Raw genomic sequence first — 12,705 nt, forward strand, 5'->3', positions numbered from 1 at the left:
AAAGCTGGTATCGTGGGAAGTCAATTGAATAAATTCATATGGAATAAGAAAGACATTAGTCGGAACACTAAATTAGCTGTATACAAGACTGTGTTCAAACCAATTTTAACTTATGGATCTGAGAGCTGGGTCAGAAGTAAAACACTTGACCAAAGACTAGAGACCGCAGATATGAGAGTCCTGAGAAAGATTAGAGGCGTGAACAGATGGCATCAATGGCAATATCATATTAAAAATGAGGATATTAGGAAAGAACTTGACATTGTCAGTATCCAGGAATGCGTTAGCAGAGCTAATCTCAGATGGTATGGTCACTTAAATAGAATGGGAGAGGAAAGATTAGCAAAACAAGTGTTCTCTGCCAGGTTGGCAGGAAAACGACCCAGAGGAAGACCAAGATATAGGTGGATTGATACGGTACAAAGTGCCTTAGACGATAGAAATATAAGATCTGATAATGTTGGAGTCTTGACAAGTAACAGACTGATTTGGAGGAAAATTGTAGATAGGAAGTTAATAATGATGTAATTTTTTCATGTAGTACTGTCATATCCTGTACACCCCTTGAGGGTACATGGCAGGAATTTGATGATGATGATGATATTGCAAAAATGATCAAATTGGCTAAATAATCACTACTCTGATGTTATTACATACAATAACAAGAATAACCACATCTAGAGTACTGTGCAGAGATTTGATCATAAGTTTCTTAGGAATGAGGTAGTGCAGAGAGGATCCAGATGCAAGTGACCAGAATGGTGACTAGTCTGGAGTGCTCCTATGAGGATAGACTTCATGGAGTGCAAAATTTAGCTGATAGGTTGAAAAGAGGGGCTTTGATAAAAACACATACAGTATTACTGAAGAGGTTTTATAGATTATACATTAAAAATATATTTCAATACATAACTGGATGGGAGAGAACAAATGTCACTCCTGAATGTTGTGAAAGAATGTACAGTTAGGAAGGGAATCAGAAATAAATTTTTATTCTTGAAGGGTGGTGAATTAGTGGAATGGGTTGTCAATGAATAAATTTAAGGAGAGGTATAACAAGCATTATGTGAATAATGGTTAGTGTGGCTTTCCAGGGAGATGCCCATGTAATAATAAAAGACACACACTACATATATTCAGAAAATAGACAAGCAAAATGAATTAAATTATGGCAGTGGTCAAACCTTTTATTCATAGTATCCAAACTGACCTTCAGAGTTTCTAAAGTAAGCCTTGACGAAGACTGCTCTTTTTCTAGCCTTGCGCTTAGTTGGCTACAGATCTAATTCATAAAAGATAAATGCTAATTAACGATGTGACACACCAAATGTGAAAGTATAACATATAATTTTCTTACTATGCAAATACTATTATTGTTATGAATTGTACAAAATATATAAGTTAACTCCAAGATTCAATTGCACAGATGATTCTCATTATAGAATAACTCCTTAGGATTTTTTTTTTTTTATGTCATTACCACCCATGAAAGGTTATTACTAAACCTATTTGTACTGTGGGTAGGCAAGAATTTTTTTTCCCATTTGTGTCAATTTTATATATTTTTTGGTAATTTTTATTTATTTATTATTATTTTTATGGTTAATATAGCCTACTTTCATTTAGGAGTGCCCCCTTTTTTTACAATGTCATTGGTCTTTTACTCAAATCTTAGGACATTATTAAGCTGTGGGACTGGATGGTATTTCACCATGAGTTTTAAGAGAATGTGCCAAGGAACTGACAGTGCCTTTGACCTGGCTTTTCAATGAAAGTCTGGCTGCAATGAGTGGAATGGAAGGAAGGTAAGATTGTGCCATTGCATAAGGGCGGTAGCAGATTGGAAGTGTCTAATTATAGGCCAGTTTGTGTGTCATCAGTAGTCAGTAAGATCAGTAGTGAGGGATCGTATACAGCATTGGGCAGATGAGGGTAATGTTATCTGTGAGAGTCAACATGGATTTGTGAAGGGGTGCTCTTGTTTCAGCAATATGCTATCCTTTTATGATAAAGTTTCAAGAGCATTAGATGAGGGAAAGGCATATACTGTCATTTTACTAGACTTAGTGAAGGCATTTGATAGGATGCCACATTATAAGCTGATATTCAAGTTACTGGATCTGGATGGCAGATTGGTCAACCGGGTTCAGGATTGGCTGTCCGATAGGTATCAGAGAGTTGTGTATGGTGGAGCAATATCAAAGAGGCAGAAGGTTACAAGTGGGGGTTCCACAGGGCTCAGTACTGGGACCTAAATTGTTTAACCTTTATATCAACGACATTGTCTGTGGATTGCAAGGGGATATTTGGTTGTTTGCGGATGATGCGAAGCTGGGAAGGGTTATTAGTAATAGTGCAGATGTGGTAATCCTGCAAGAGGATTTGAATAAGCTAGATAAATGGGCAAATGAATGGGGGTCTCAGTTTTAATGCAGCAGAATGAAAGGTCTTGAGGTTTGGGACACATCGATGGGATGCTGCATACTCTATGGGAGGAATTATACTGGAGGAAGTAGGTGAGACAAGAGATCTGGGGTTGATCATGGATAGAAACCTGAAATTTAGGGAACATATTGCAAAGGTAGTGAAGGTAACACAGAGGATTGCTGCAATAATGAGAAGGGCACCGACCTGCAGAGATAAAATGATTATCATTCCATTGTATAAGACTCTGATCAGACCACACTTAGACTATTGTTCTCAGATTTGGTCCCCAGGATTTGAAGGGGATAACTTAACTGTGGAAAGGATACAAAGACGGATGACAAAGATGGTTTCAGGACTGTACAATTTTGGTTATGAGGATCGGCTGAGGGAATATGGACTGCAGAGTTTGGTGGATAGCAGAAGGAGAGGTGATATGATAGACTTTTAAACTGTTGACAGGTGGTTACAGAGTTGACACTGGAGGAGTTCTTTCGCTTGGTTGAACAGCGGGAAGGAGTCATGACAAGGGGCCATCCCTGGAAGTTACGAAAGGAAACTGTGCGAAAGAGGGTGAGGAGTGGTTTCTTTGCATGGAGGGTGGTTGAACCATGGAATGCATTGCCTGATAGAGTGGTGAGAGCGAGAACAGTGAATGCATTTAAGGAGTGGTATGATAGACTTTATGTTTCCTAGGAGGGACCTCACTCGACGAGTCTTGATAGACGTGTTTCTTAGAAAGGACTGCCCACGATGAGTCTTTTGACTCCATGGAGGCCTGAATAATAATAATAATATAGGAAGAAAATTCGATCATACCTTTTTTGGATGTTGTTGGCTGTGTCCTTATCCTGGCGATATGCATTCATCTACTGTTAAAGGAAGGGGGTTTGGGAAAAGTGGGGATAAAGCAATGTGGGGGGAGGGAATAATTTGGAAAAAAACCCCGTTTTTTTCAAATAATCCCCCTCCCACATTGCTTTACCCCCACTTTCCCAAACCCCCTTCCTTTAACAGCAGATGAATGCATATCACAGGGATAAGGAGACAGCCAACAACATCCAAAAAAGGTATGTCAGAATTTTCCTCGTATATCATCCTTCATATATTAGTTTTATAACACATCAGTAATGCCTAAGATTTGAGTATAAAGCCAATGACATTGTAAAAAAAGGACACTCCAATTGAAAGTAGGCTATATTTAGCTATAAAAATAATAGTTTATTTTTAAAGGAGTAACATGGGAATTTTCCTAAAAATAACACCTATAATAACTTGTGTTTTTTTTATTTATTTTTACATTGTCCAGAAACCCTGCTCTAGAGACCAAACATGGAACTTTTTCAGCCACTTCAGGCCTCCAATAACTGGGGAAGTGGTCTTGCACCAAGTGATGAAATTCATCTTCCACCTAAAGACAATCACAAACATCCATGCCCAAAGTGGCATTCAAACCTGTGACCTGTTGGTTGGAGAGTGGGTATGCTAACCATTCGGCCAACCAGGCCACCAATTGCAGGAATAGTTTGATATGGTGGATAGTTTGCTACACTGACCTTTCTTTAGAACAGTATCGTGCCAGTGGGTTTTGTCAGGAATTTGTGGTAATTTGTTACAGTAAGGGAGTCTTTTTTATAACAGTCTTTTTATGTTTGCCATAATAAGAATCAACTATAATTTCTAATTCTAAATCTACTTCTTATCCTTTAACTCATTACTTCCTCTTGTAACTTCTATGGCTAGTCTCTTGTCCTTGTTCTACCATATGAAAAATCTCCTTAGTATTAATCTGATAATAACTCTTCAACAGCTTAAATGTCTCAACCGCATCCCATCTTTGACTTCTATCCACCATATTCTGCAGTTTATCCTCATAATCAACACTGAACAGTCCTGATATTTTTGTTATCTGGCTCTGCACCCTCTCCAAGGTGACTTCATCCCCTTCAAATCTGGTGATCAGATATGAGCACAGAAATCTAGATGTGGTCTGTTCAGTTTTATAAAATGGGATCACAACACTTATCTCTCTCTTGGTCAATGTTCTCCTCAATATTGCAGTTATTCTCTGAGATGTCTTCACATCCTTTGCAATATGTCCTCTAAACTTTAAATTTCTATCTAATCACCCTAACATCTCTTGCTTCTTCCAGCATAACCCTACCAAGTGAGTACAAAGCATCCTACTTGTGGATTCCAAATTTCAAAACATTACATCTAGTTGCATTAAACTGATATCTCCCCATTCATCTGCTTATCTTTCCAGTTTAGTTAAATCCTCTTGAAGATCCCAAATATCAGCAATATTACTAATAACCTTCACGTCTGCAAATGACTGAATATCTCCATGTAGGTCCTGTGACAATATCATTGACATACTGAATGAACAGTAATGGTCCCAATGAACCCTGTGGAACTACACTTGCTGATACTGCTTCCCCATATGCAATTTTTTGATATCTATCAGACAGCTAGTTACAAATCCAATCCATGAACCTGATATTCAAACCTTTATGTTACAATTTAAAAACCAACTTGTCATGTTGCATCCTTTCAAATACCTTTGGAAAAAAATGACAATGTATGCCTTGCCCTAATCAATTCCTCTTATTACTCTAATTGTTAAAGGTAACCAGATTACTAAAACCAGAGTGTCATTTAACAAATCAATGCTGGCCTGAGGAGAAGGGCAAAAAAAAGTTTTAAAAATCAAAAATTATTTATGCATTCTCCTGTTTTTTTGAAAACTAACTAAGTTTATGACATTTTCTCTGGAGCAGACAAAACTGCAACATGCCTTTCCACATTTATGCCTATATATGTTAAGCAACGCAGTTATAGAGAATGCTATCGACATGATCTCGTGAAAAGACTAAGAATCATATCATAATCTCTCTATTATGTGGTGAAACGAAAATTTATTATTTTGTGGGAACTGTATAGTTTTCTCATTACAATTTCTTTTAGTCACTGGAGACAGGCATGATTAAATCTCATTGATAAAAATGTAGACAAACTTCATCCTTTCAAACTACTAAGAGATTACTCACATTTTATAATAATGTTACACTTGAGTTAGGCAAGGGGAATTGATACACTACGATATTAAATTAAAGATGGCAAGACATTATATTCTTATTTAATCCTTTATCTAAGTACAAGCAAACAAAGTTTGCACATGATGTATCGTCATGACTAGGCTACTTGTATATTGAGGCTAGTGACTTCACATTAATTGCCTTAGTATCCCACAACAAAGCACAAATCCTTTCAGGCGTGTATGATGCTATGTATTACTGAAAGGACCACTACTTTCACTGGTTTACTGTTAAAGTGAATAGATACCTCTCTCAAAAACTTTGAGTGATCTACAAAATTATTTAAATCTCAGTGAGCTAAAAGGTTCACTACTATACTCAAACTCTCATCACTAGCACTACTCAGTGACAGGAAAAACCTTCTATTCCCTGATGAAAGTGTAATCAATGGGAGCAAGACCCAGAAGAGATACCAAGGTTAAAGTAATGCGGGAGTCATCTATTCCCCACATACAAGTAGTGAAAAGGGTGTAACACTTTATTATTCAACTACTCTGGATTAGAGCTAATAGTTGAAAGTTTTTTTTTTTATTAGGTCCCCCCCCCCCCAATAGGTATTTTCTGGGCACTACTGTTCCACCAAACTAGCTACAACCATTCCTGCACTTTTCTCTAATAACAAAGCAGCTGCTAGTCAACGTTCATACCTGACTCAGCTCCAAACTTATTGAACTAACACTTCTTATCTTCTTCCTTTATTCTGTCCACCTGTGTTTTTCGGAATAGCCCTTCCCATACATTGCTTTTGCAATATATGGGAAGGGCCACTTGCTCACACATGCAGGACTGTTGTGTTATAGTTTTTTTTTTTTTTTTTTGACCAGTCATGAGTGGGATTGATATAAAGAAATGCATAAACAATAAATAAATGCACATTTATTTAAAATTAATTTGGTTACGTTTTAACTAAGAAACTTAGAATTATTCATTAAGAAAAGTGAACATTGGTTTTCTTACCTGTTTATAATCAGCTATGATTGTACTATTACGCACAATTTCTATTTCTGCTTGCTGCAGTTCACGTCTACACATTTCTTTTAGCTGTAAGATGAGAATTAAATCTGATAAATCAGAAGGATGTCATTTTTGTATAAAATGAAGTTCCTACAAATCATTAAGAATAAACAGAAGTAGTTTATATAATTGATGACTGCATGAAAAAAATCACAAAAAATCCACACATTATGCATGCACAATTTCAGAGTATAAACATGAAAACGATGCAGGATGGAGGCAAAAGAAGCCGACCAAAATTACAAGATGAGATGTATGTTCTAACTACTTGACAGAGCCAATTATATCCTGAATGGATTCCACTCTCCAAAAAGATCTTAGCAAATTAGCAATTCATATTTATTATGAGATTTAAGTAAACAAAATCTGCAATTGTTTGTTGTCTCTAATTTTGATAATAGTGTACGTTAAAGATACCAAGCAATTTTATAAACTTGATTTTAATCCTTTTTTTCCCAAGTAAGCAAACAAGCAGGTAAGTCAAGTTTGCACCTGACGTATTTTCAGGTCTGAGGCAACTCATGGTAAAGGTGGAGTAAGCTCTGATCACTTTCCTTAGTATCTCCCATAATGTAAAGCACATCTCCTTGCAGACATGTATGATGTTATGCATTAAGGGAAGGGCTATCACCCAAGACCAAGACCAATTTTCACAAAAATGTTCATAGCCAGTTTCTTTCTCTGTCAAGGCCCTTTTCTGAAGATATATGACTCCATTCTTCATTTTCACAGGATCCTTTTTCATCACTCATGTAGCACACATAAAAATCTTCCTGACTTAATTCTGTCTCTTTTCAGTAGAAATAATAGTCAGATCAGGCATCCATCCTTAATACTGATGAAACTTCTTAATCAAAATTTTCTCAAACATTCCTTTAGAACGTAAATAGCAAATTCTTCTTTTATTCACTATACTTAATGACAGTCTTAACTTTTCCACTTTAAAAAAACTTACAGTTCTACGATTTCCTTTTGGAATCTACTATAAATCTTCCAATTAGCGTTTCCTCCAATAATCCTTTTAAAACGATCTATAGCAATATTTCCCTTTTATTTATCCACATTAAAACTTAATAGTTCCACGATTCCTTTTTCGGAATATACTATTAATTTTCTTCCGACTGTCACAATAAAACTTAAGTTCCTCTGAACCTAAAAAATCCGCCGGCCTGTATTCTAAATTCTTTCTGAACGCTCTCTTGTTTACAGCCGTTACTCCAGATACCGAATGCTCTCTTGTCAGCTGTCAATCACTCCATAAAACTTCTTCGCGAGCATGCGCACGAAAGTCAGAAACTAAGTACTGTAAAATGGCTGACACGTTGTATCCGTTAGCAACAAGAGAATGCCTTCATAAAACACAAAACTTAATATTTCAAATCACAATCAAATTCTTTTAAGTAATACAAAGATCAAATCTAGTAAGTACATCAATTTTTTAACTTCTTTACATATCACTTTGGACAAAACAATTCCATAATGGGCACATCGCAAGTGCCGACAATGCGTGTTATGAAAACAAAACTAACAAACATACTAAACAATAAACAATATGTAAAAATATTCAGAATTTTAATTATGATTATTTTTACATCAGTTTCATCTTTCTCTGAAAAAAAACTTTTTTTTTGTAAAAAAAAAAAATTTTTTTTTTTAAATATTTAACCTATATCTAAACAAAACTTTTAATGCTTATTCCTAGATCTTAAAAAACAACGTGATTCTTGCTCATTATTTACACTTTCGGAATCACTAGTTTCAGAATCATCTGATGCTAGAGATGATTCAGAATTTACATCTAATTTACTATACTTACAAATTTCATTTAAGTTATTTGAATTATGCCTTAAATCTACAGAATCATCACTATCAGAATCAAATTCTACAGGTGTCAGATTCTACAAGTTGAGATTCTTTATCCTTACTAACTAAATTAGAGGTATTTTCACATTCCTCTGGCTTACTTAACTCCATATTAACTAACCTATGATATTCTGCTATAATTTCATCCATGTTAGAGTCAGTTTGATTATCATCACTCTTACATTGTACATTATCTGAATTATGTACCCTGATATTTTATGTACCCTGATATTTCTAAAATTTCTTGCATTAGGTTTTGTTTTACCCAAATTAAATTTTCTCCCTTGCTGCATATTTGAATTATGAGATTTAAAACTATTCCCTTTTTTACTATTTGATTGTGAATGAGATGCACAATTAGTACTAGGAAAACTATGCTCATCTTTCAATATTTTATTCATATTGTCTCCTAATGTAACTAAATTTCTACTCCCTAAAAAGTACCTTTTTAACCTATCAGAGTGTACATTTAAAATTTTACTAGGATTTTTGACATCTTGAATCCTAAAATTCACAGGAGAAAATTTGTCTAAAATTCTATATGGACCTGGACAGAGGTACGAATTCCATTTGATTGGAGTAGAGCTTTCATAGTACCCATATGTAAAAAGGGAAATAAAACTGAATGTCAGAATTACAGAGGTATTTCCCTACTAAGTGGCAAAAGATAATTGTATCAATTTAATGTGAAGAAATGTAAAGTTGTGATAAATTTTGGGATAAATTGGTCAAGTTGTGTACCACACTGATGGAACTGTACTCCAGGAAATAGATGAAGCTAGGGAGTTAGAGACAGAGAGTGTAAGTTTAGAGAGCATATTGCTAAGGTTGCTCATAAGATTACTTGGGTATTGAAGAACACACTAACAAGTAGAGATAAGGAAGTTGTTATTCCTCTTTATATCTGGATTTCTCTTAATTCCTCTGGATTACTGTGCTCAGGTCTGGTCTCCTGGGTTTCTTGTGGATGAGGAGGAGATTCAGAGGTGACTGGTCTGTGGAATGTTCCCTATGAGGATAGACTGAGTGTGTAATGTGCAAAAGTTGGTTGATAGACCAAAAAAGAGGGGGATATGATAGAAGCATTTAAGTTACTTAAAGAGTTTTATGGGAATGATGCAGGGGAAATGTTTCAGCACTTGGCTAGAGGGATAGAACAAGTGATTATCCCTGGAAGTTGAGTAAAGGTGTGGTAAGTAAGAGTGCGAGGCCTAGATTTTTCATTTGAAGAGCTGTGACTGAATGGAATGGGTTGCCAGAGTCAGTTGTGAGTGCTTTGTCTGTTAATGGGTTCAAGGAGAGGTATAATAGATTGTGTGGATAATATGGGCCTCTCATGATGAGTCTTTGGAAATGCCTGTACAACAATGACAATAACAAACTAGTGAAAAGTCCAAACTGAAGCCTATATACAAGCAGGCACGACGCTATTCTAAAGAAAATTCACTATAGCAAATTACTTCTGGTCTTACCAGTGTGCAATAGGCAAACTATAATTAAATTCATTGAAGTTCTTAAGAGTATTGTCTGTAACTCACAAAATAATTAGCTGTGAAACTGTAATTACATATCAGATTACAAGTACTGGTACCAAAATTGTTTCAGCAGTAATATTTACCTGCCCAACTTCTGTATCAAGCCTCTTTTTCTCATCTTCCATTTCTACTAATGAGGACCTTGATGATAATAATTCTTTGTTGAGAATTTCTACTTTATCTTCTGCCTAAACAAATAAGCATAAATCAAGCAAGACAATAATAATAAAAAAAAAATCAGTACTAAAATGCTGTTTTAGTATTGGAATGAAGTGTGAAAGTTGAATATTTATTTCTTGATAATGTGTGATTATCTTGTTTTAATTACATAACACATTACTAACCATGTCAAGATCATTACGTAACTGTATCTTGCTAATTACGAGTTCATTTGCAAGATCAGTGTTTTCTTGTTCCAGACGCATGTTGCTTTCTAAAAGGCGCTTATTCTCCCTCTATAAAGATATACATTTAAAATAAGTTCAGTATACTGACATACATTAATGTTCCTCTTTATTACTACAAAATACATAAGTATATTAGAAACATAGAAAAACCAAACTAAATAATTCCTCTTTATTAAAATATCTAAGTATATTAGAAACATAGAAAAACCAAACTAAATAATTCCTCTTTATTACTACAAAATATCTAAGTATATTAGAAACATAGAAAAACCAAACTAAATAATACCTAGTAATATTACTATGGTGACTTCATGAAGAGTTAGGATTATTAAAAATTAATGGAAAGATCTTTAAAGGTATAAAGAAGTGCCTTCCAGTTGTGTGTGTTTACTGACTAGTGCTTGTTCTGTGGGAGGGAATAGCAAAGTTTCTTTCCAGTAAGGGGGCAGGGCACCCCCATATGAGACTGACTGGTTAATAGAGTCTCAGAAGGTCGAGAAATGGTTTAAGTGGCCTTAATGGAACTTAAACAAGCATCTTTCTAATTACAGGGTATGTATTATTCTTCTGACTACACTTGGTGGGGATGGGGAGGGAGAAAGTTCAATGTACAACAATAAAATTTCGTGCTTCTTATATATGTAAACACCTTTTTTGGTGAACAAACAGGAAAGACCTATAGCAAGTTGATACAATGAATGAGCAAAAGATCAGAAAGCAAGAAAGAAAGAAAGGAAAATCAGGTTAATATTAAATCTGAAAAAATGTAGATTGTACTTTGTAGGTAATGCAGATGAAGGGAAATTGTGTAAAAGAAAAAAAAAAGATGTAGTTTGATCCCTCAGCCAGTTGGTTGAGAGTAGGTGATGTTGATCACCACCTACTCCAGATGCCTTTCCACATTTCTGGTTTCTAATGTCTCTTCAGCCTCAAGTAACAGTATATGCTCGTGATAGCATTCGAAATATTCCATCACTATTTTTGATGCTTTCATTCAACAATCTTTCTAAGTAATTACTTCAGAAATCCAAAATATCTTTTATTTTTTATATGGCCTTTTTCAACTGATTCTTTCTACAGAATTTTATCTTTCATTTCTAAGTTTTTCCAATGGCATCAACATTTTGCCACTTTTTATTTGTAAACATGCATCCTTGGTTGAATCAATCAATGTTTTCTTCAGATTTTGCCATTGATTACCAAAGATTTGGTTCTTGTTTCCAAAATCTTTCATTTTTCACAATATTAATTTTTATTTGGCTCAAGATCACTTCTTGTTTCAAATCCTTTGTATGCTGTTAACACAGTTAATAAGACTCTTCTTATTTCTTGTGTATTTTCTACACATGAGTTTGTGAACATTTTTACACTGGAATGTGGTAGTAACAATGATTATTTTTGTCCATGTCCTGAACAGATATTCATCAGATACTAAATGAGTGATCATGATGGGTGACTTTAATTATCCATCATTGTTAGTTTTGTGCTTTTCTCCAAATTTTCCCAAAACATGTCTATGTGTCTCCAACAAGGACACTCAATTTCCCCCCCACCTTTTTTTTTTTTCACTCTGAATTCCTCCAAGAATTCCTATGCTTCTGTAGAAGCTTCGGCAGGACTACAAGTGCAAATAAGTCTCATTGTCCAATTTTGCATTTTGATGTTTGCATATGACACTTTATCTGACATCGCTTATCACTAAGTTTAGTGTTGAATGCTACACTTTTTTTTTTTTTCTAATCACAATATTACCCCTTATAGTTCTTATTTAGCAGAATCCATCTGTTTTAGCCTTCTACTCTTGGTAATACCAATCATGTCAACATAGTATGTTAATATGATTGGTATGTCTGATTATTCTGCAAGCATGTTATGCAAATGTGATAAAGATATGAATGGTTTGAAAACATGGTCGCCAGATGGAGAAGGGGTGGAAATATACGCTTTGGGTTTGGACCTTTTGAGTATGTCAACAAAGCCAAATACTGTATGACTAAACATATACATGTAACCACAGTAGTAAGATTTTTAATAAGTAAATATTTCATCCTAAGTATCATAGGACATCTTCAGTACAGTTAGGGCACATGCTTACAATGGAATCCCTCTATGTGTGCAGTAGTGTGTTGTAGAATTCCATTAAAATATATCTGTTTTTTTTTTCTTTTTAAAAAAATTACATTAAAATAAGATAACACATTTAGAGCTTGTGTAGCTCAGCGGATGTGGTGTTTGCACACCGGCGCGCTTGGCCGCACGAAGGAAGACTTGGTTTCGAGTCTAGTCGGCGACTAGAGGAAATTTTTCTAAGCCTTTTTTCGACCGGTTCCCGTCTGGCACGGGCAAGCAGGTTTTTCCTCCCGG

The 12,705-nt window shown here is 35.1% G+C and overlaps 1 protein-coding gene across 1 annotated transcript in view; it reads right to left on the reverse strand.

Moving 5' to 3' along the window:
* LOC150092305 (rab GTPase-activating protein 1-like) overlaps positions 1-12,705 on the reverse strand; it is a 323,417-nt gene that overhangs the window by 33,765 nt on the left and 276,947 nt on the right. Inside the window, exons 21-24 of the mRNA XM_090414840.1 lie at positions 10,279-10,389; positions 10,018-10,122; positions 6,480-6,563; positions 1,211-1,282 (exon numbers count right to left, since the gene is read on the reverse strand). Coding sequence (XP_090270966.1) covers positions 1,211-1,282; positions 6,480-6,563; positions 10,018-10,122; positions 10,279-10,389 — 372 coding nt within the window. The remainder of the gene's footprint in view (positions 1-1,210; positions 1,283-6,479; positions 6,564-10,017; positions 10,123-10,278; positions 10,390-12,705) is intronic.

Source organism: Typopeltis vanoorti, chromosome 26 (genome assembly GCF_054136105.1).
Source record: "Typopeltis vanoorti isolate ZY-2024b chromosome 26, IOZ_Tvanoo_1.0, whole genome shotgun sequence".
NCBI lineage: Eukaryota > Metazoa > Arthropoda > Arachnida > Uropygi > Thelyphonidae > Typopeltis > Typopeltis vanoorti.